Raw genomic sequence first — 23,612 nt, forward strand, 5'->3', positions numbered from 1 at the left:
GCCCTTCCTCTCTCTCTGCCTCCACTCTGCGAGGACGCAATGAGAAGGCAGCCGAGAGCTCTCACTGAGGACTGGATTGGCCGGCAGCTGGATCTTGGGCTTCCCAGCCTTTGGAACATTGAGGAATGAATGTCTGCTGTGTAAGCACCCCCAGGCTCTGGGATTATGTTGTAGCAGCACAAGCTGCCTGGGACGACCACCGGCGATCTGTTCCGACCCCGGAAATGTAAATACCCCGGGAGGAGTGACACAATGAAACACATGCTGCTAAGGGAGGGGTGACTAAGGGAGGGAATTCCCTCCCGGGACAGGAGGCAGCGCTCAGACACAGGCAGCAAGTGCTGGGCTTTTCCAGCAGGAAAGAACACCCCTGAACTCCATTTTGAGTGAAGCCACCTGGCAAGGCAAGTCCTGTGCTGAAGGTGGGGGTTGAGGGTGGAGTCATCAACATTACCAGGGTGTGGGGTGCCCAGTGGGGAGGAACAAGCCTGGGATTTGGAGACAGATGACTAAGTTTGAGTCCCTGTAACTTCTTAGCTTTATGGAGCTAGGTAAGCCCCTCAGAGCTTTCCAGCCTCAGTTTCTCCATCTATGAAATGGGTTAATACTCTCCCCTCTCAAGGAAGCTGTTGGAGAGAGGAAGGTATAGTTCAGTGGAAGAGTGCCTGCTTAGCATGCACAAGGTTCTGGGCTCAATCCCCAGTACCTCCATTAAAGAAACTCCAGTTACCCGCCCCCCAAAACAAAGAAGCCGTTGGGAAAACTGAGAACCCAGAGAAAAAGGCCACCTCATCAGTGAAGTGTTGTGTAGTAGTGTTTATTGTTACAGTGTTAAAACTCACTCTTGGGAAGACCTTCGGGGCCACGACCAGCAGCTAAAGGTCGGGAACATCATCTCTGCTCGCGGACAACCCGTTTCCTTTGCAGCCGCAACCTTCCTAGGGTGTTAGGGCTCAGGAAATTCTCAACAGCCAACCGCCGGGAGTAATGTTAGTGTCAGGAGATGCTATTTCCCACATGCCTTCTTTTTCTTGCCACCCACCTGCCAGGAGACTGCTGGAGCCTTGAAGGGCAGAGCGGAAGTGAAGGTGCCCAGCGACTTTTGACAGGACAGGGGAGAGCTAGGCTTAGAGCAGTACAGGGTGCTGGTGCCCCTGCCATGAGCACTCAAGTCACATCTTGCCAAACCGTCCCGTTCTGCCAGACACAGCCCAGTTCAGTGACCTCAGGATTTGGGGTCACTGTTCTGAGGCCCCTCCTGCTGGCTGGGGTGTGTGGAGACCCCTTCCCCTCGGCTTCATCTGATCCAGGTTCTCCCGTGGCTTTCCCCTGCCTCCTGCAGTCTGGAGTCCGATGACTGTGAAGCTGAGGCAGATTTCTGGAAGAAAGGCTCTGCTCAGCCAAGGACAAAGGGGCCTCTCAGAGGCATCTGGGGTCAGGAAGTTGAGTCCACCTGGCAGGTGCCTTCTGATGGCTCTGTCCTGCAGCTTCTGGGAGGAGTAGGGGGTGTCTCTGCCTACCCTGGTTCTCTCCAACCTCTGGCACCAACAACCTCTTTTTAAGGAGCCAGCATCCCTGGGCATAGGTGACACCTCTCAGAGAAACACATATGGTTCCCAGGTCCAGATGCCATGTTACTCTTTAAGGACCAAGACCACAATTCAGGCCATTTAGACAGGATGTGGCAATGGCAGGTCACTGTTCTGTGGGTGGCCGCTCTGCCAGCCTTTGTTAACCAGCTATCAGGCCCTCTCTGCCAAGTCTCTCTGCACCCTCTGCTCTTCCTGCCTGTTCTTAAAGCAGAGTTGACATTCAGGAATTTTTTTTTCCCAGCGGACAAAGCTCACCTGATTTAACTCTGTGTGGAGGTTTTTAATTTATCAGCCAACCCAACCTCATGTTGAAAAGCCAGCTCCAAATGCTCGCCTGGCTGCCAGGGATACAGAGCATCGGGGAAGAATCTGCTGTCAGGGCATCATTTGGACCAAAAGGTATACCTGTGGTTGCCTGCATTGCCCGAGGCCTGCCGCCCTAATGCTGCGAATGTTTTGGGCAATGAATGCCACCCCTGCCAGTGACCACCCTCCATTGTCCATTTACCCGTCTTGTCCCCAGTGGGACTGAGTCGGGGAACAGTTCATTGGTTTCAGATAATCAGACCAGCATTCAGGCACCTGTCTGTCTGCTATTCCCACTCCCGACACGGGGATCACTGCCCTCTGGGCTTGCTGCTTCCCCGAGAGGCAGATCCAGGGGTCCCTGGTCACCCAGCCTGGAGACTGGCTCGGGAGTGACCTGTGGGTCAGGGGAGAGGGAGGTTTAACTCCCCTCTCCGGGCCGCGGGGTTCTGCAGCCTCAGGCCCCGTGCATGTCGCTGAATGTCATACAGGTACTGGGTTTGGAACTTCAGCAAAGCCAGGTCAGGTTCCAGAACTCGGCCTGTCAGGCCCTGGAATCAGAAGTGTTTCCCTGGGAGGCCAAACATTCAGCCAAAAGGGAGCCTCCACCGGCCCACCTACTAGGCATTCGGTTTCCAGGGTAGGAAAGGCTGTGATTGTGCTCAGGTTAGAGAGAGAGAAAAAACCCCACGGCCTCAGGCCTCAGGGAGGAGTCGTTCCCAAGTTCATCGGACCTTAGTCTGTGCTTTTCTTGTGAGGGGAAATAAATCATTGCGTTGAAGAAGAGGTGCTTTGCTGGTTCTCGGAGGCTGACACCTGTCGAGTTTTGGAAATTCAAACCTCTCAGGGACCGTCGGTGCAAAAGGCTTCAATGGGGTCAAGCATCATGGTTCCAGCAAGTGATCTGCTTTGAAAACCGGAGTGTAAGTAGGACCCAATTCCTTCTGTCCTTCCCTAATCGTTCCTCAGCATCGAGGTCAATGAACTCAAGCCTGAACATGTGCAAACTGGTTTTCAAGGCTTGTGCACATGGGATTTTCCCTTTTTGGGGGGGTCAAGTCCTCCTGGGGGCTCTAGAGTCTGAACAACAAAATTCCTTGTGCTCCTTTTGCACACGGCTCCAACCCAAACAGCAGGAGTGAACCAGTTCACTATCAGTTCTGTGCTGTGAATGGGAAATTAGACACCCTCCCTGGACCCCGGAACTTCCCACCTGTCTCCTGAGAGGTTACAAAGTGTTACAGATGTTAGCAAGTATTAATCCTCACAACGTCCCCGGGAGGGAGCCAGAAGTATTGTAGATGAAGATGCTGAGCCACAGAGAGGTGAGGCCACTGGGAAGAAGCCACACAGGAAAAGAGCAGCCGAGTGAAGAAGAGGGCTGGGGGTCCTCTCCTCCACGACCTGCGAGATTCCGCTCAGTTAGGGCATTGGCAGCATACCTGTGTGTCAGGTGACAGAGGTGTCTCAAGGAGGATCGTTGGGTTAACAATGACAAGCACTCCCCTGCTCCCAGTCCCAAACCCACTGGCACACTTGGTGTCACCGACCTAACTCAGGATACCTGCATTTCCTGGGAATGTTGCTGCCCAGCCCCGCCCCCGCAGGGGTCACCGCCTGCCTCCACCCAGTGTGGCCGCTCCTGAAGGATGTGGGTAAGTAGCCCTTCAACTTGTCCACCCCCATGTGACACACGGCTTTTGGGGTGGGAGGGAATGGCCTTCCCATTTTGCACTCTCCCAAGAGAGACACAGCGACCCAAGTCAGAAGCCACGTCCTCCCTCAGTCATGGGGTGGGGGGCACGTGTACTGGGGCCGAGACGTCCACCAGGCCGGCCAGAAGGGCGCACGTGGTGACCAGTCAGCCTCAGGCTTTGCTAGCTCCTGGCGCTGTCACTACCCGGCTCCGTACGTCTGGTTGGAGTCCCACTTGCTCCTCCTGGGAGGGTGTTTTGGGGGACTATGTGCCTTTTCCCACCGTGACAGCTCAGTTCAAGGCCCCCGGGACCACTTGGACTGCTCAGTGGCTGAGTCGTTCTGAGATGCAGCCTCGATTCCGCAGGGGCTGGGCGCCCCCGCAGGTCCTCTGGGCCAGTCTCCTTCCAGCGAGCAGGGAAGCCCGTGGCCCGCTCAGGGCAGGCAGGCTGGTGCCTCCTCGTTCCTCGGTGCTCCCATCCAAAGTGACAGCGGTCTATTGGGGTTTGCCCAGGACTAGGGGAGCACCCTCAGCCCAAGGTCACTATGTACAGTGGTGGCAACCTCTGGCTGCTCTTCTGCCCTGGGTCCCTCCATGCTGGGTCTGGTGCAGCATTGGTTCCTTACACGTTGGTGACCTCCAGGCCGTTGTACCCTTCCAGACGGCACTGCTCTGGCCTACCCTGGGAGTCATCGTCTCCGCAATCTTCGTTTTGAAGGGAGCCGTAGTCATCGTGGAAATCGGGGTCTTTGCTGCTGAAGCCCCTTCCTATCTTTCCCAGGGGCAGCTGTGAAGAGAGGGATGAGAACAAAGGACAGGGAGAAGAGAAAAAAGAATCGAATATTCTTGGATCTGGGAAATGCGGGCTCTCCAATTTGAACTGCTGTGTGACTTTGAGTAACTCACCTAACCACTCTGTGCTCCTCCTATTTAGCAATAATATTCCACTGCTCAGGGAGACTGAGAAGATTTTGTGAGTTAACATCGGGAGAGAGCTTTGTGTTCCTAACTGGAAGGAACCAGTTGGTTACCAAGGGTGAAGACAAATACAGTCTTTCTGATTATCCACCTTCCTCCTCAGCAGGGAGAGAGGTGAGAATTGGTGTGGGCATGAGGTTCGGCTGCATTCCCAGATCAAGAAGAAATACTCCACCATCACTTGGTGTGGCAGAGAGTGTGGGTTTTGGACACTCGCAAACTGGGGTTTGTATCCCTGCTCTGCCACTTCCCAGCTGTGTGACTTTGGACAAGTCACTCGCCCTCTCTGAGCTCAGTTTTCTCAGCTACAAAATGGGATTAATACTTCCTTTCCCCCATGGTATCTCACAGAGGAAAAAAATGTGACAATGAATATATATATGTTCATGTATAGCTGAAAAATTGTGCTCTACACTGGAATTTGACACATTGTAAAATGATCATAAATCAATAAAAAATGGTAAAAAAAAAAATTCCTTTCTCCCAGAGTTGTTATGAAGAGTAGAAATCCCGCCTGTGGAGCACACGACATGGCAAGGTAGCTGTCGTAACTGCGCACAGTGGGCCCTCAAGGAGTATTTCTCTCTTACCATGAATAGACCTCCGCCATGGTAGCCGTGACAGTGCTCTGTAATTCTTTATCTGACTGCCTTTCTTTCCAGATCAGTGTTTCTCAACCTTCTTTTCATTATTGCCCCTCTTAAAAAGAAGACATTTTAGACACTTTCCCCCTAATCGCACTCCTGCTGTGAAATGTCCATACCACAGGGAGGCCATCCATCTGTTTATGTACCACGTGTGTACCTGCACTTTATGCATAAAAAGAGGAAGGTTTTTTTGTGTACTATCCACCCCCAGAACCAACTTTGATCCCTGTTGGGGGTGATATCACCCCCAATGGGAATACATATACTAGACCAAGAGGTCTAGGTACCGGGGGTGATTCATTCATGATTATCCCCCAGGCTCGGGATGTGCCTGGAATGCAGTTAGTCCACGAAAAGGTCTGCGGAATGACTGGAAGAGTTTTTGAATTAGCCACCTCTGCCACCTGTGTCTACACACCTCCATCGGAACCTGTGTCGCCCTGAGCCTCCGTGGTCAGACCCAACTGCCTGTGTTTTCATGCACCAGAGGCGCATCCGCTGCTCTCGGTCAGGTCCCTGGAGCTGGTGACTCTCAGAGGTCGGGGTGGGTTGGAACCCTCTGCAGGGCACTCAGGGCCCCCTTGCCCCGAAGGCCCTTGTGTCATTTGGCCCAAGTGGGCCCCAGAATCTGCATGTGAAGCAGCCGCCCAGGTGAGTCTGACACGGGCAGGTGAGACCTGCACTTTGAGATACACTAAGCCTCGTGGGGCCTTTGTCACTGCGTCTTAACCACCATGCAGGTCCCTTGAAGGTGGCTTCTGGGGCCTCTCTCCTGGCTACACCTGTGACCTGGCCCATTGGCTCCCCATCCACAAGCCAAGACAGAAGCTGGGAGAGGGCAACGGGGGCTCAGACAACAAAAAGTCCTTTCCGAGGCTGCGGGACTCCCAGGGGAATGCATGGGGCGACCTACCCGGCCAGCCTTGTACTTGATCCCACCGCTGTTCTCCTCCTTCCCAGCCCGGGTGACGCTGGAGGCCCTCCCGGGGGGCGTTCCGAATCGCTCAGCCTCCCGGATGCCTGCGGAGCTGGGGAGAGACCCACTTTGAGACAGCAGTGGGGGGCGGTCAGCTGCTGCCACCCAGAGACACTCGCTCTCGCTCACTCCCTCACTTTGGTCACAGTGGCCGTAAGTGCAGTTTGCTGAGTGCCTCCTCTGTGCCGCCACCGTGCTAAGCACCTTGTAAACCCAACCCTCACGGCGCACCTAGAGGTCAGGCTGCCATGCCTGCCCTGCTGATGGGGAAAAGGGGCACAGAGGGGTTAAGCAATCTGCCCAGGGTTGCACAGCAGGCAGTGCCAGAGCCAAGACCTGAGCCCCAGTCTCAGAGACTCCAAAGTCTCTCTTAACCACCCCCTCCAGTGTGCTGCAAACCCCATCAGGGAAGGGGAGACCTGATGGGAGAACCCCTACATTTTAACTGATTGGGTGTGCCTTGAGAAGCATCAGGAAAGCTTCCTGTTGCCTGAAGTTACCCCCATGACTCCCTTCTTTGCATAGAAGCATCGAAAGCTTCTGTTAGATTAGGATTTGGCAAACTACAGCCTGTGGGCCGAACCCAGCCGGCTGACTGATTTTGTAAACAAAGTTTTATTGGAACCCAGTCCATTCGTTTGCACGTTGTCTGTGGTTGCTTCCTTGCGATCACGGCAGAGTTGTCTACTTTTGACATGGACTCTGTGACTCCCAAGTACTCACATAGTTACTACCTGGCCTGTGATGGAGAAAGTCTGCCAGCCCCTGTGTTAGATCTCAGTGCTGCGACGCACAGAGTACGGCATTGGGGCAAGAAGCTGGTTCAGAACCAGGAGATCTGAACTTAGTTCTCCCAGCTGCCTTCCTTCTGTTCTAGATTTTGGGCAAATCACTGCATCCCTGGGGCTCTTGTCTTTCTCTCTTTGCCTGCAGGGTAGACCCCAGCAATGACAGCGGTTTCTGCACCTTCTCGGTCAACCTCGCCAATCCCGAGATGCTTATGTCGATATCTTTCTTGGGGCTTTAGTGGCTTTGAAATCCTGGCTCTGCTCTTCATTGACTGCATGACCGTGAGCAAGTCACTTAATTTCTGAGAACTTGGGTGTCTGTATCTGCAAGATGGGGATCATTTTAGAGCCAACCTTGGGAAGGGGCCGTGAGAGTTAGTTAAAAAGTGCTTTGGAGCTTAGCTGGTGTCCAAGAAATGGCTAGGGTGATCGTAATTCACATTCATGGTTAAAACATATTACAAAGGAAGGGGCTTTGGCTGACAGGGGCTGGGGCTGTGAGCCTCAGCTCAGGCCACTGCAGAAGTGGAAACATGAAGAGAATGAACCTTCTAACATCTTTTATGCTGTGTCAGAGAAGCTCTGCTTCTTTCGGAGCAAATTTTGCTGAGAAATTTCAAGGGAGGGGAGGGTGGCATGCAGGGACAGCAGGGCTGCTGGGTGGCAGAGGAAACTGAGTTCTCAGATCCACAGGGGCCGGGGCTTCCTCACAACAGGGAGGATCTTGCTCCGTGGAAGGTCGGGAAATGAGGTCTTCACGGATGCCTGCCCTCTCTCCTCCACCTGGGGAGGGACTCCCCGGGTCTAGTGGGGAAGCTGTTTGTGCAGAAGCTATGAAAATCTAAACTCACACAGCCAGTTCTGTCTGTGGTCTTGTGTGAAGTGCATTCAATCCCCCTGACTCATGGACAGGAGCTGTTGGATGAGCTTGGGAGAACCCCAGAACCCCTTCTCTTGCTTTTACTGAAAAGGAAATGGGAGTCCAGAGAGGATGTGCGTCTCACCCAAGGATACACCTCCACTCGGGTTCGCTCTGCTCATCAGCCCGCGTCCAGCGTGGCGGGCCCACTTCATCTGTCCAGGTGTTTACTCTCTGGCCACTTATCAGATGAGGGGCCTGGGGCAGGTGGGCTGACACATCTGCTCACCTGGATGGTAAACCCCACTAACATGCCCATCCCTGTCTCCAAACATTTGTCCCACAGTTAGCCCTGCCTGGAATGGCCATCTCAGTCTCTCAGGCCAGTGCAAGCCCTCCCCACCCTCACCTGGCTTTCCTCACACACATGCTGGTCACTCTCCTTTCTCTAAATGTCCAGTTTAACCACACACGTTATTCAAAGCCTGACTGCCCCCCTACCACTTTCTAGTCTGTGATTCAGTCAAGCTAAAGCACTTTGATTCTCTGAGCCTCAGTTTCCTGGTCTGTGAAAGGAGACGGTTGTGTTGCAAAGAAACAAGTGGGACCCATCAAGGGAGGGGCCAGGATGGGAAGTCAGGACCGTCAGTGTCCCAAGCCCTGGGCTGCCGCCAGCAGCGCGCACTCACTTGGCCGGGTGGAAGATGGCGCTCATCTCCTCCGCCAGGTGTCTCCGGAGGATGTGCTTCCCGCTGGGGATGCCCAGGGCTGTGGCCATGGCCTCAGCGTTGAACGTGGGTTCCAGCACCAGCACGGCGCCGTGGACACCACTGTTGGTCAGGTTGTCTGCGTACTCCTGAAGGCAAGGCATGAGGGTGGTAAGCTGGCGGGGGTGGTGCTCGGTCCCCTGGGGACCAGTTAGTTTACTACTGAGGGGGAACCCCGCCGCCACTCTTTTAGGGCCACGAGAGCCACGACCGGATATTGTGTCACTGACATACCCCGACCTCGGCAGGCAGCCATAAACACCTGTTAAGTGAGAAGATGGATGTGGATTCAACCCCACACTTGCTTCAGACAGCGAGGGTGGCTCAGCACCCCTCCCCCACTGTGAGATGGGGTGCTGCTGTGGGGGCAGGGGGGAGGACTTCCCTCCTCCTGAGTGACAGGAGGCAGGGTATTCTTGCCAACCTGGGCAACGATGCCCCAGCCCACACAGAAACGGATACTGATTTGCACACAGACACACATGGGATTGGCATGTGCCCACGAGGCACCCCCACTCCCGCCACCACCCCTCACCTTCAGGTCAATGTCTCGCACCCACTTGAGCACCCGCTGGTTGGTCCAGACCACAGGGTCTATGTTCTGTGTCTCACAGCGGGCCCGGCGCTCCTGGAGGGCCTGGTGCAGGGGGAGAGAGGGGGTCAGCTGGGGGGACGAGGGAGCACGCCGGTGTCGCACGGGGAGCCAGGGTCCGCGGCGCTGGCAGGGACCTCAGCCTACTGACGCGGGGGGTCCTGGCCGGGCCATCCACAGCTGCTCAAGCTACATCAATCTGCGGCTCGACCTTCCACTCTGGGAAATGGGGAGAAGCCTGCTTCCGGAAGTGAAGGAGCCAGGAGGCAGAGACACCGGCACCTGGAGGGTGGGGCCGGGTGGGACTTTGTATATCCCAGCCCCCCTGCCATGGATTAGGAGCTCAGTGCATATTTGTTGAGGGGCGCCCCACAGCGAGGCCTTTTCTGTGTGGAGCTGAGTCCCCCCAGGTCCACCCAGCCTCTGGGGGGCAGCGACTGTCACTCTGGGACAAAACCTCCCCCATGGCCACCTGCAGAGGGGTCAGTGTGGAGTGCTTTCACAGGCCTCCTTGGGGACAAAGGGCTCCCGGGCCCACAATTCCTCCAGCGTGCCCTGAGCAGCCCGCAGCCCCCACGCCCATTTCTACATGTCACTGTCATGATCTTCCCACACATCTGCCTCCTGCACCGTATTGGGGCTCCCTGGGACCAGGGCCCATGTCCTCATCACTTCCTGGGCCCAGAGCTCTGTGTTGGGTGTTTGAGAAGGCCACGAAGCCCCTCTTCTGTCTGTCTCCTCCCAACCCTGAATTGCTTGTGCTCTGAGAGGGCTCTAAGAAAAGTAAGCCATCTGGACTCAGCCCCACAGAACCCAGCAGCCCAGGGCCCCTCCCTAGGGGGACTGTTTGGGGACATGTGCCAGTAGGTCTTGGGGGATCTGAAGCAGATGCCCCGGGCTCTCTGGCTTGGCAGCACTCAGAACAAGGAGACCAAACTCTGTAACACAGCCCACAGTCCCCTCCTTCTCTCTCAGCATCCCTGTTCACTCGCCCACCTCAAACGCAACACGGGAGCCACACAGGACTCTCAGTTCTGAGGCCACAGATCTGTCCCCTGGCCTTACTCTATGCTGTTCCCTCAGTGGAATGCTTTTCCCCTCATACCTTCTATTGACTGATCCCTGGAATTCCTCCTTCAGGTCTCAGATTAGCTGTCACTATCTCTGGGAAGGCTTTCTGATCTCTGGAAGCTTTTCCTCTGGGTTTCCATAAAACCCTGGGCTTTATGGGACAACCTTCCTTGGTGTTGTGGCCACCAGCTTCTTTGTGGTTCCCCATGATAAGCAGTGGGTCCTTGGAAGATGAGGGTTCCCTGTTTCCCCTGAATCGAGAGCAGGATCTGGCCCATACCCAAGAAGCAGTTGTTGGAAGAAGGGAGGGAAAGAGGAAGGGATGGACGGATGGATGGATGGATGGAGGGAGGAGCGGGCAGAAGGAGGCATGGATGGGCAGATGAGCAGATGGCTGGGTGGAAAGACAGTGGATGCAGAGGGGGAGCAGGGCTGTGGAGGTGCCCCTCCCCCATGCCCTGGTTCTCACCTCCCTGCTGAAGTTTACTTGGTACAGCAGCTCGATCCCCAGCAGGATGCTGACCTGGTGGAACTTCTTGGACACGTTCAGATGCTTCTCCAGGTCCCGCTTCATCAAGGAGTTCAGCATCCGCCCATCGACCAGGTGGTTCTGGAAGGCCTGGGAGTACTGGGACAGGCCGATGTCATTCAGCCAGGCCTTGGCCACCCAGTGATGGTCCAGGTCAGCGGCTTTGGACAGGCTGGTGAGGAGAGGCACAGCCAGAGAGAAGGATGGGGTGGGGGAGGTGGCATTAACAGAGGGACGGGGAGCAATGGGGCAGAGGTGGGCAGAGAAGGAGAGAGAGGGGCAAAACCAAAGGGTGGGCAGAGGACCAAGAAAGTCACAGATAGACAGGAACAGGGAGGGAGCAGAGACAGGAAGAGAGAGAGAGCAGAGATGGGGAGAGGTGGATGCAGGGAGTGGAGAGGAGAAGACAGGGAGAGACACAGGGACAAGGAGAGAGACAGAGACAGAGAAGGGGGGAGACAGAGACACCGAGAGACAGAGGGAGAGACAGAAACGGAGAGCGAGTCCCAAAGAACAGAAAAGGGATCAACAGACGGAGGGAACAGGAAAAGAGAAGAGACCGCATTCAGACACACCAAGAGTGGAAAGGGACAATGACAGAGCCGCAGGGACATATGCAGCAGGAGGCAGCACCTCTGGGGCCCCTGGCACCCCCACCTGAGGCCCACAAAGACTTCATCTGGCCTGTCTCTCCTCGGACTTTGCCCAGAGTCACACAGTGGTAAGTCTTAGAGTCAGAATTGACCCCATGTTGTGCTTATTCCAAGTCCTCTTCTCACTGCCATGTCTCAGATTTCTCTGTATCCACACAGAACTGAACCCAGTGCTATGCACGTATTGGGTGCTCAATGAGTGCGCCTCAAATGGACAGAAGGTGGGTGCTCCGGTGTGTGTGTGTGGGGGGGTCCCCTCAGGTGTCATTCCCCTGCTCGCCACAGGGTGGCAGCCTCGCAGAAGGAGTGAGGACAGCGCCTCCCACCTGCAGAAGACATCGAGAAATGGCAGGTATGGGAGCCTCCCCAGGGGGACCACGACAGGATCCTGATGTGAAAGGGAAATGGTGGACTAACAGAGAGACGCCTGCCGCCCTCCTCCTCAGGCCTGGGATCAGGACCAGCAGAGGGAGCACCCCTCACCCACCCCCCAGCCTGGGTGGGGTGGAAGCAGTGAGGCGGTTTGCCCCATTGGCCACCACGCTGGAAAAGTGGGTGGGATTTTCAACCTCACCTGACTCAGCTTCCTCCTTTCTACTCTCCACCACTCACTCCAGGCACCATTGTCTCCCCCAGGACTGGTCTCCTTGCCTCTGGGGCCTCTCCCATTCCTTCCGCAGGACAGAGCTAGCAGATCCCGCCTCCGTCCTACTGGTCTCCTAGGCGGCTCCTCCTCCTCCTCGCGGTCTTTCCTTCATTCCAAGAATGTGTATTGAGCGGCTACTCAGCTCCATGCCAGGGGTAGATGTTGCCTTAAAGTGGGTACATCTTCCCTCGCAACCCCTTCCCTTCCCCACCCCCATACACTCCTGTCTCTGGCCAACAGCCATTTCCAGGGCTCTGCATCACTGCTGTAAAGGGAGACTCGAAATCCACACCTCCCGTCTCTCCTCTCTTCTGAGTCCCAGATTCTAACTAACTGCCCTCTTGGCATCTCCTCCTGTCACAGGCATCTCAGATTTAACAGGCTCCAAATGAAACGCCGGTCCCCTCTCTCAGCACTTCCCCACCCCTGATGGTCATCCGTCTCCCCGCCCTCACCTGCCCTGCCTCGCCTCTCCTCTCCTCCTCCTCCCCCTCCATCTATCCATCACTCTGGTCAGTGTGCCTGACCCCCTTGTCTCCTTTTCTGGGTTCAAGTCATGGCCACCTCTGGCATAGATTTCCATTAACTACCTCCCTGACTGCTCCCACCACACCCCTTTGCCCCTTCTAGTCCACTTTCTCCATGGCTGCCAGATGGCCTTTCAAATACATCAGTCAGATCATGTCACTCCTCTGCTTAAAGCCCTCACTTAGAGGAAACTCGAACGCAGATTACTAAGTGAAAGAAGCCAATCTGAAAAGGCTACGTGCTGTATGATATTCTGGAAAAGGCAAAGCTATGGAGACACAAAAAGTTCCATGTTTTCCAGGGTTTGGATGAGGCGGCGATGAGTAGGTGAAGCACAGAGGATTTTTAGGGCAGTGAAACTGTTCAGTATAACATTGTAATAACGGATGATTTCCACTAAATGTTTGCCCAAATCCACAGAATAGACACCAAGAGTGAACCCTAATGTAAAGTAAGGACTTTGGATGACTATGATGTGTCAATGTAGGTTCAATGGCAGCCAATGTTCCACCTGCTGGGGGATACTGATAATGGAGGCTGTGCATGTGTGAAGGCAGGAGGGATGTGGGAAATCTCTGTAGCTTCTCAGTTTTGCTGTGAAACTAACACTGCTCTAAAAAATAAAGTCTTTAAAAATGAGGGAGGAAACAAAGACTTTTTAAACAAGTAAAACTGAAAGAATTTATTATCAGAAGAATGAACTACAATAAATGTAAAAGGAACTTCTTCAAGAGGAAATAAAATAATAACCATATGGAAATTTGGACTACGTAAGGGAGCAAAGAAAACTCCTAAAACTCAACAACAACCAAAAACCCCCAGAAACCACCTGATTCAGAAATGGGCAGAAGACTTGAATAGACATTTTCTCCAAAGATATAAGAATGGCCAATGGACCCATGAAAAGGTGTTCAACATCACTAATCATTAGGGAAATGCAAATCAAAACTATAATAAAATACCACTTCATACCCATTGGGATGGCCACTATCAAAAAACAAAACAAAACAAACAAACAAAAAAAAACCCCAAACAGAGAACAAGTGTTGTTGGCAAGGATGTGGAGAAATTGGAACTGTGCACTGTTGGTGAGAACATACAATGCTACAGCTGCTGTGGAAAACTAGTACAGTGGTTCCTCAGAAAATTAAAAATAGAGTTATCATATAATTCAGCAAAGCCACTTCTGAGTCTATACCCAAAAGAATTGAATTCAGGGTCTTGAAAGGATTTTTTTGTACACCCGTGTTCACAATAGCTAAAACATTGAAGTAACCGAAGTGTTCATTGGTGGATGAATTGATAATCAAAATGTGCTATATCTATACAATGGAATATTATTCAGCCTTCAAAAGGGAGGAGATTCTGACACCTGCTACAACATGGGTGAATCTTGAGGACAGTATGCTAAGTAAAATAAGCCAGTCACAAAAAGACAAATACTGTGTGATTCCACTTACATGAGGTACTCAGAGGTACTCAAATTCATACAGACAAAGTAGAGTGGTGGCCATTATACTTGGGGGAGGGGAGAATGGAGAGTCACATTTAATGGATGTAGAGTTTCAGTTTTACAAGATGAAAAGGGTTATTGGGATGGATGGTGGTAATGGTTGCACAACAGCATGAATGTACTTAATACCACTGAACTGCACACTTAAAAATGCTTAATGGGAGGGGAGAGATAGCTCAGTGGAAGAGCACATGCTTTGCATGTGTGAGGTCCTGGGTTCAATCCCCAGTACCTCCATCCAAAAAAAATAATTTAAAAAAACTAATCCCTGCCCCTGCAAAGAAACTAACAATAACAAAGAAGTCTAGCTCATAAGCCAGTAGTGGGAACACTCAATTAATAAAGAGTCAGTAAAAGAGGGAAAAAAGAACAGAGCAGGTTGAAATAAAACAAGAAACCTCTCCTGTGGCTCCCCTTTGCAGGAATAAAACCAGAAGTCCTTAGAGGGGCCTCACAGGGTCCAGGCTCCCATACCCACCGGGCTCAGGTTTTGGGGGTGCTTCCCAGATGCAATGAGTTCTTTGATCCTTGGGTGGTGAGGGTCTGCCCCCCCACCACCACACCTACTTCCTTCCAGCCCCACCCAGGCTCTCTTCTCACCCCCAGGTCTCTCCTCTCCACATGCAGGGGCTTGCTCTGACTATGCTGTCTGAACTCGCTCCCCTGACCTGCTGCTCTGCCTCTGGAAATTTCCTTTAAGGCACTAATCACACACGGAACTTTAAAAATGAATTCTCTGAGTCAGCCTAGTGTTCAATGCAGAGCAGACATGTCATCGGAAGAAGGACTGAGGGAAGGAAGGGTGGGCTCCTGGCTTCACTCTCGTCCCCTCTCCCTGCCCCTCAGCCACCCAGAATCACAGGGTCTCCCCACTTCCTTGTCTCCAGGCCTCCCACCCAGCCTCTTTACCTCCTTAACTCCTGCAGGACTCTGCTGAGATACCGTTCCCCCAAACCCCTCTGGGACCCGGTGCCAGATCAGGACTCCCCTGGTGCCCAGAGCCTCTGCGGGGTCCTGGCACTCGTCACACTGGATAACTGCTGCTCATCTGGCCAGCTGCCCTCCAGACCATCAGCTCCCGGAGGGCAGGACCAGGTGCGGCACATCCACGAAGGCCCAGGCTCCCCACCTGGCTCAGAGTTAATGGCCAACAACTTCTGTTTTATAATCCGAGGCACAGAAGGCAGAGTGAGGCTGGGTGAGTGGGGCACTGATTCCAGTCCTCTCGGAGGCGGCCCAGCACTCAGCTTCTGAGCTGGAACCTTCTGGCCCAAAGACAGGCTCCCTTCTAGGATGAGAAGGTCCTGGGCCGAGTCCCCCTCGCTGCCCATCTAGGGCTGGCTCCAGCCTTCTCACTTTAGAGGGACACTTCCCAGGCCCAGCCAATCACTGCTCTGGGAGCTGGAGCTGAATCAGATGCCGCTGGGCCAGGGTTGTCACTGGTGGAGACCAGAAGACTTCTCTCCCTCTAAAGAAAGGATTTACTCAGCAAGTCAATGGTGCAACCAGACGGTGGGTGGGGGAGTGGGAGATGGGAGGGGGCCCCTTGCTGAACTGACTTGAGAGAGGCCCGTTTATAATCAGCCGTCTCCATCTGCAGGCTGATAATTAATACACTCCTGCCCTTCCAAACGGTTCTCTTTTCATTAAAGTTGTCCCCATGAGGCCTCAGCTTGGCAACACTTTCCCAGCTGTTGGTTTGAGCGATCGTAAGCATGGAAGTTGAACACAACAGCATGATTTTAAAAGTAATTCAAACAATTTATAAAATTTGACACTACCCCACTCCCCAAACTGGGACCGGATTCGACTTTGAAATCTGAATTTCAGCACAGAATTTTGATGTCCTCTGGGTCATTATCCAGCACAGAAAACACGAGGCCATATTGGCTGGATCTCCCTTAGGTCCAAGACCTTGCACCTCTATGTCCCAGTTTCCTCCTCTGTAAAATGGGGTTTTCTGCTTGCTTCGTGGAGTTGTGTGGACTCAAAGAGATAAGAGAAGGTAAAACCCCTATCACAGGATCTGGGACGCATTCAGTGTTTCACAAATGTCAGTAGCTAATTACAGGAGACATCATTAATGTTTTTAACACAAAGGCAGCTTGGGGTAATGGAAAGGGAATTGATGTCAAAGTCAGATGCTTTGTACTGTGACTTTGCACCCATTATTTCTCTGGGCTTCACTTTCTCCATCTTTAAAATGGGGGTAAGAGTGTCTATCCCGCATTGATGTCATGATGGTTAAATAAAATCATGCCCATAAAGTAACAGGTGATGGGTTGGCAGTTGTTGGTGGATTTTGTTGTCAGTATTAAGGGGAACCAGGCCCAGAGAGGGCAAGGTCATGCCCAGAGTCACACAGGATGTGTTCTCGACGATGACCTCACCGGGGTTCTTACCCTAGAGTTCACAGACCCCTCAAAGTTCCATGGGTAGGTCAGAGGGTTCCAGAATGCAAAGTTGTAAGGATCTGTATATTTCTTTTGGGGCAAGTTTCAGAAGTTTTTATTAGATTCTCAAAGAGGACATGATCTCCCAAAGTTAAGGATCCTCTGTCTTAATTTAACCCCCTTCACTTACAGGTGAGGAGACTGAGTTGCAGAGAAGGCAAGTTCACAGGGCAAGTTAGAGGCTGGCCAGGACCCCACAGGGAGCAAAGCCCTCAGACGAAGGCCCCTTGCTTCTCCAGGAAGCCCTAGGGGGCGGTCCGTGGTTTTCAGTCCCGCTTACAGCTCTCAGTTGTTTAAGATCTGTTCACATCTGGCTGCTGAGTTGAATCCATCCCTTTCCAGGTGCAGGGAGGTTCTCAGGGTTCATCCGAGTTTGGGGGGAACTTGAGCATCATTCCCACATTTTTGAGAGGTGAGGCAGGCAGCCACACCCTGTTCAAGTAACAATGACCGTGTTGGAATGAGACAGGGTGGGAGGCGCTTCTAGTTTGGGGATTCGGGAAGGGCCCTGGGTGGGGGCGGGTGGTGAGTGTGAGGTGCCTGTGGGACCCGCAGGAGGGGAAGCTCGGCAGGGGAGGGGTACACGCTGGCACCCTGTGCTCCCCTCCCCCGTCCCACCTCCCCACTCCTCTGACCCTCCCCACCAGCCCTGTCTTCTAGGAGGGCCCTGACCTGTTGATAAGGCCCAGGGCCTTCCTGCCTTGAGTCGCTGCCTGAGTGTCTGATCTCACCTCACCTCTATTTCCTCCCATCTCGGAATCACAAGGAATCAGGCCAAGGGCCCTCTCCAGACACCCAGGAGTTTGCTTTTCTTATTTCTAAACCAGCCCAACTTTCCACTCCTTGCCCCTCCGCCTTTTTTTTTAATCCACAAAGCTGCTTATGCAAATAGCACACACCACCAGGTTTGATTAATTAACTGCACAAAAATGATGGGGAAACCAGTGAAGGAGATAATTATGCAAAACAGAAAGTGTAAGATTTACCATTAGTTTTCTTCCCCCTCTGCACTCTGAGGACTGGGGGCAGGGGTCCTCACTTTCCCCCTCTAGCTGCTTGGTGAATGAGGGGCTCCCCAAGAAGTCCTGCTCACAAAGGTCAGGAGAGGGGCAGGCAGCTCGTACGTAGGGCGTATGAGCAGTGGGGGCGGGGCGGCTCACTGTCGACACACCTGCCGGGGGCCCTCCAGCCATCCTCAGATGTGCTTGTTGATAGAAACCCCCTCCCGCCTGGCTCCAAATCGTGCCCACTTCTTCTCTGTCCGGGTTTGCTTTTCCCTGCCTTATGCTGTCTTTCCACACCCTGAAATGGTAAGAGCTGGGGTTTGAGGTGGAAGTGGACAGAACAGATATTTTGGCCAGTTCGCAGGTGCACTCGGGCCAGCCCACCTTCGGAGGCAGAGGCGTTCTGGGGGGGCCCGTGTAGCCCCCTGACGCCCTCATTGGGGAGATCATAGAGCATTGAGGGGCCTCATTTATTGTCTTCTCCATCTTTCTATGGGAAGGCTGGCCCTGAGTGGGACTGGGCTGTGACCCGGACCCTGCCTAGTGACTTCCCGGGACCTGGCCCTCCTCACGCCTGGCCCGGCCTACAGCACGCACTTCCCCCTACTGTATGACGCCAAGTTCCGGGTGCCTTCCTCCCCCTCCCTGGCGGGCGCAGCGCGTGGCTCACCTCCTGCCGGCCTCGGCGTCGCGGTAGTCCTCGATGGCCAGCCGCAGCTTGCGCCGGTGCAGGGAGCTGCAGACCCCCAGCCCCAGCTCCAGGTCCTCGTCGCTCAGGCTCAGCAGCACCTGCTCCCGGGAGGTGGGGACTGAGCACCGGAAGGGAGGCTTGGGGGTGGGCACCCGAGGCCTCCGGGGCTGCTGCTGGCCGGGCTGCCTCTCCCCGTCTGGCTCCCCGCCGCCCGGCCCCCCGCAGTCAGGGCCCAGCGCCAAGGACACCTCCACAGCCGCCTGGCCTGGGCGCCGCTGCCCCGCGAGGCGGTGGAATCCCCGCTGGTCCAGCGCCCGCTCCCTTCAGCCAGGTAAACGAAGGCTAGTCCCATTTTAAAGATGAGACAGCTGAGGCTCAGAAGGGACATGTTGAGGAGATGTGACGATGTACTGGGGACCCTGGAGCCTGAACCCGGTTCAGCCAGCTCCTCAATTAGGGCTTCTCTAACCCCGGGGGTGGGGTGGGGGAGGGGCTGGTGAGACTCAAGGGCGGCGATGGGGGCATTCCCACGGGGGCCCGGAGGTGCCCTACCTTCCCACTCTTCACGTTCTCCGCACAGGCCTTGACGTACATGGGCATGGCCATGACCACCTCCAGCCAGGCCTGGACGGTACCCGCCTTCCAGTGGGACATGGGCGTGGTCCTGACCAGCTCCACCTGCTGCAGCCGGTCCACCTGCTCCTCGCCCTCGGACAGGCTGAGGCTCTGGCGCGTGGGGCTGCACTGGCTGTCCGAGTCTGCAACACACAAGCAGGAGTGGGGTGAGGGGGTGAGGGGCAGGTGGGGGCTGCAGCGGGCAGGGACTGGGCGGGCTGCACCCCCTGAGTCTGCACCCCCGGGGAGGTGCAGGAGGAGGGCAGGGATGTCTCCCTGCCCTGCATTTCTTCTTTTAGGAATCAAAATGGTTTTTACTTGTTTTGCTGCCCCTCCCCTTTGTACAAAAGCAATCTATGCCCTCTCCAAAGAAAAGAATTTGGAAAACTTCATCTAGAAAAGAATAAACGCAAAACAGAAAGTGAAAATCACCCCAAATCCCACGCTACCCAGAGGCAGCAGCTGCTAGCATTTAGTTGAATATTCTCTGGGATACACAAATGCCCACGCTTACAAACACAGATTCCCATGTTTGCACGGCGCGTTCCGTCTAGTAACACGCTGCTCTCATTTACACCGCGGAGCGCATCCTGCCCTCTCAGCAGACATCTGTAATATCTTTTGACTGCACAGGATTCATCAAATGGATGCTCCGTAATTTACTTCACCCACCTACTGTTGATGAGCCTGGGTTTCCCTCATTTTTCACTGTTGTAAACAACACAGAGGCAGTCATCTTTGGGCAACTGTGTGATTCATATTTCTAGGATAAATAGAGCCTCAGTTCTATTCCTTAACACACGGAAGCCTGTTTCTGGAATGGCCCTCGCAGACAAAACCATCCACCCACCAGCATTTTCCAATCCCATCAGCTGCGTCAGCACCTGGTAACACCAAGTTCAGGCGGTGAAGAGCCAATGGAGAAGGGAAAGGAATCTCTCAAAGTAGAGGTAAGTGAAAACCCAAACAGATCAGCTCTCAATACCATGAGAAATGACAAGTATTAAAAAAAAAAAAAGCCTGATTCGAAATGACCCTACTGATAGCGTATATTACAAATTGTTATAACGAGGTAAAAAAAAAAAAAGCCTCTCCATCAAATCGGGCACATAGTAAAACAATGGGTATGAAGAACACAAAGTTTCTTTTGGAGCTCGGAAGTGTGCGGTTATTTCTCACTTGCTATACCTTTGGGTACCATGGAAGTTCCATAATAAACATGGATACATTTACAATGGAAAAAATTGGAAAAGTCAAAAAATTAGGAAGCAGTATAAATGGTTATCGTTACAGTTTATCTGAATGAATGATGTTCCATTTGTATGTTGGAATATAGGCAATTAAGTTAAAAAATCTGCCACAGGAGAATATTTTTGACATGGGAAAACGTTCATAATCTATTGCCAAATGAAAAAGCACAGTATAAGATACCTGGTACAATGCTGTCCCAGCACATTAAAAAAATATATATGATATATATAATGTACAATGTGTATACATATGTGTAATATATGCATATATGTAACATGTCTCATATATGTATACGTATATAAAATACTGGATGGATAAATGTTGAAAAGTCTTTATCTCTGGAAAGGGGTGATGGGTAATCGTGCATGAATGTGGGTGTGTGAGTGTGCATTTGTGAGTGTGTGCATATTTTTTTGTTTCCCAAATTTTCTGCATTGCCTATATTATTTTTGAAATTGAAGAAAACCACAGCCTAGAAATCTTACTTTTCCAAGTTACAAAGCCCTTTCCCCCAGTTCCCTTGCCTCCCTCCATTTAAACGACTCTTTAGAGCTTGGTGACCACACGCTTCTCCCTCATCCCACCTCCAGCAAAACCTTTCTCCCCAACACCTGGGGGCCTCTCACTGCCCAGCCAGGAGCCCTACCTGACCTGGAGGATGTCACCCCCGGTCCAGCAGGGCCCTGGGCAGAGTGACCTCACTCTGGGTGGGCAGAGATGATGCCTCCTGCCTCGGTTTTCACCTCTGAAAGTTGTCACGGTGCTGCTCCTGCCCCCAGCCTCCTCCTCTGGGCTGCACTGTGGACTCAGTGACAGTGGGATGATGGGGCCTGTCTGCACTGGATGGGTGAGGGTGAGAGGTTACTGTAACATTATCATATTTCCCTTCTCAGGTGGATGGAAGGTGACCCCCGCCCCAGCCTGGGAAACAGCAGAGGGCACGACTGTGCAGGTCACCAATATGAGAACACATGTCGCCATGTTGCCCAGGAATGTGGAGACGGCAGCTGCCTCTGCAGCCCTGCTTGGGGGCTCCAAGTCCCTGCCTGGTAAGAGAGTTAGCTGCCCAGCTAGAGGCCCCCTCCTGCTGGAGCTGGACTCCCAAGGACAGGCTTGGTGTGCAAGGAAGCCTTTCTGGTTGGGTCCCAAAGGTGTTAACGAAAGGGCGTCCTCCTTAGGCTGGAGAGACCTGAGAACCTCTGCCTTGTTACATGCTTCTGGGAAGTCCTGTCTCTGTTACATACTTATGGGAAGATAAGAGAGGATGTGTGGCCAAAGCTGGTTACCCCAAATTCCAAGACATGTTGGAATTGTCCATTTGGACCAGCCCCGTGGGAAGAGACCTGGCTTTGGAATTGAACAGACCTTGACTTTAGGCAAATTCCTTAACTTCCCGCAGCCTCAGTTTTCCCATCTATAAAAATGGGTATAATAATACTAATACTATCTACCTTCTAGATTAATATAACTATTATAAATTCTGAGTGTGAAGCCATAGTAGGCATTCAGTCAAGGATGGCTATTGTTGGGAATAAAGTCCCCTGGGGCTCAGGCACTTTTTGGCGACACCTGGCAGTATTTGCCTCAGTCTCCCTGCATTCCTGAAGGAAACGTGGCTTGAGTTCAGCTCAGTTGCTTAGAGAGGGGACCCAGTCCCACTTGTTGTCAAGCCCACCTGGGCAGAAATTCATTGTCCCACCGGACTCCGGCCTGGTCCAGGTGGGAGGGGCGGGGCTGTCTGTGAGGTCAGGGGTGGATTTGTCTGTTCAGTGTCAAGGCCACTGGGGAGGGGGTGTGTTTGCAGTGTTTGGCTCTGTGTCCCCCGAGTAAGGAAGATCAAGGGGCATGGGAAGGGGAAAGACAGGAAGGAGAGAGATGAAGGGAGAGGGAGAGAGAATGGAAGAGACGCTGAAAGAGCACGTCCAGGAAAGGACTAGTGCCACAGAGACACAAAGACAGAAAGATCGACTGAGGAGAGGGGATGACAGAGAAGTGGACAAAGGGAAAAAGCAGACTTCCCGTGAGTGCGTATTTTCCTGAGCTCGGTGTGTCTCTGAGAGTGTGTGCGGGTTACTCTGGAGCTAACAGGCCCAGGCCTGCGAGGGGAGCTGGCTTTTTAATTCACATTATTTATGGCGCCCAGGCTCGAGGAATGCCAGAGGCCACTTTGGTTCATGTGAGCAACGTTTTGGCTTCTGAGAAAAGACAGCTCTTCACCAGCCCACCTCCTTCCCCGACCCCGCAGGACTGAACTCCAAGGAAAGGATGCTGCATGAAGACGGGGTGGGGAGTGGGGGTCTGTGGGGACATGAACCATTAATTAAAAGCAATTTCCAAAATGTAGGCATTATGGTGCCAGATATTATGTCTGGGATTCCATCAATTCTGGCTTTTATTTCCCCTCTGTCTCAGCCTTGAGAGTGGGAATAACTCATGTTTATAGCCAGGCAGCTCCGTGAAGGCTGTGGAGTTAGAGGGGCTGGTTGAGCCCCTGGCAAAGTCCGGAGAGGTGCCAACAAGAGGCAAACACTCCGGATCCTTCTGAACACCAGGAGGACCGTGGTGACCCTGGAAGGACAGGTTCTGCATCCTCTCCCCGACCCCAAACACATGCACGCACCACAGAACGTCAGCAATTGGTTACTGAGGTTTCCTGCAAATTGCTGGCCTAGCACAGGGGCTGGCGAACCGCAGCGTGAGGGCCAAGTCCAGCCCTCTCCTCGTTTTCCTAAATAAAATGTTACTGGGACACCGCCATGCTCATTTGTTCGCACATTGTCTAAGGCTGCTTTCCTGTTAACAATAGGAGAGCTGAGTAGTGGTGACAGATTGTCTGGTCCAAAACGCCTAAAATATTTACTCTCTGGCCTGAAAGATTACAGAAAATCCTCGACAGAAACCCTGAGGTTCCAAGATTGGCCTTGGACTCTGAGAGAGCTGGATTTACCAGCCAGAGGATGCTGGGGAGATATTTTCAGTTTTCCCAGCCTCGCTTTCCCTATCTGTGACATAGGGTGATAACAGGTCTATGTGAGGCCTGAGGGAGACCATACATACATGCGTGCAAAGTGCTGGGCCCGGTGTCTGGCCTACAGGGGGCGCTCAGTGGCTGAGTGGGGTCCTCTGACCTCTGCAGGCTCCTGTCACTCACAGTTGAGACTGGCTCTGTCCGGTACAGTGCGGTGAGCCCATGGTGAGCAGTGCCGACAGGACAAAATACACTCTAAATTCAGCAGAAAAGACACCCTGCATTTCGAAGACTTTGTACAAAAAAAAAAAAACTATCCATTCGTAGTTTTTATATTGATCACATACTAAAATGACAATATTTGGGGTATCCTGGGTTAAATAAAATATATATTATTCAGGATCATTTCACCCATTTCTTTTTACTTTTCAATGCCCCTACCAGAAAATCTAAGATCATGTATGTGGTTTGCAATATATTTTCACTGGG

The 23,612-nt window shown here is 53.0% G+C and overlaps 1 protein-coding gene, 1 long non-coding RNA gene and 1 other non-coding gene across 3 annotated transcripts in view; 2 read left to right on the forward strand and 1 right to left on the reverse strand.

Annotated features, from left to right (window-relative positions):
- Nucleotides 1-801: 801 nt before the first annotated feature.
- KAZN (kazrin, periplakin interacting protein) overlaps nt 802-23,612 on the reverse strand; it is a 993,570-nt gene continuing 970,759 nt past the window's right edge. Inside the window, exons 11-17 of the mRNA XM_072975380.1 lie at nt 18,842-19,047; nt 18,269-18,387; nt 10,742-10,973; nt 9,145-9,246; nt 8,532-8,698; nt 6,133-6,247; nt 802-4,381 (exon numbers count right to left, since the gene is read on the reverse strand). Of these exons, the coding sequence (XP_072831481.1) occupies nt 4,217-4,381; nt 6,133-6,247; nt 8,532-8,698; nt 9,145-9,246; nt 10,742-10,973; nt 18,269-18,387; nt 18,842-19,047 (1,106 nt within the window). The 3' untranslated portion in view covers nt 802-4,216. The remainder of the gene's footprint in view (nt 4,382-6,132; nt 6,248-8,531; nt 8,699-9,144; nt 9,247-10,741; nt 10,974-18,268; nt 18,388-18,841; nt 19,048-23,612) is intronic.
- On the forward strand, nt 14,307-14,378 carry TRNAA-UGC (transfer RNA alanine (anticodon UGC)). Its single transcript has one exon. It is a non-coding gene; the product is annotated as a tRNA-Ala (tRNA).
- Nucleotides 21,955-22,498, forward strand: LOC140700803 (uncharacterized). The gene is made up of 2 exons (XR_012079503.1): nt 21,955-22,175; nt 22,299-22,498. It is a non-coding gene; the product is annotated as an uncharacterized lncRNA (long non-coding RNA).

The sequence above is a fragment of the Vicugna pacos genome, chromosome 13, assembly GCF_048564905.1.
Source record: "Vicugna pacos chromosome 13, VicPac4, whole genome shotgun sequence".
Classification (NCBI taxonomy): Eukaryota; Metazoa; Chordata; class Mammalia; order Artiodactyla; family Camelidae; genus Vicugna; species Vicugna pacos.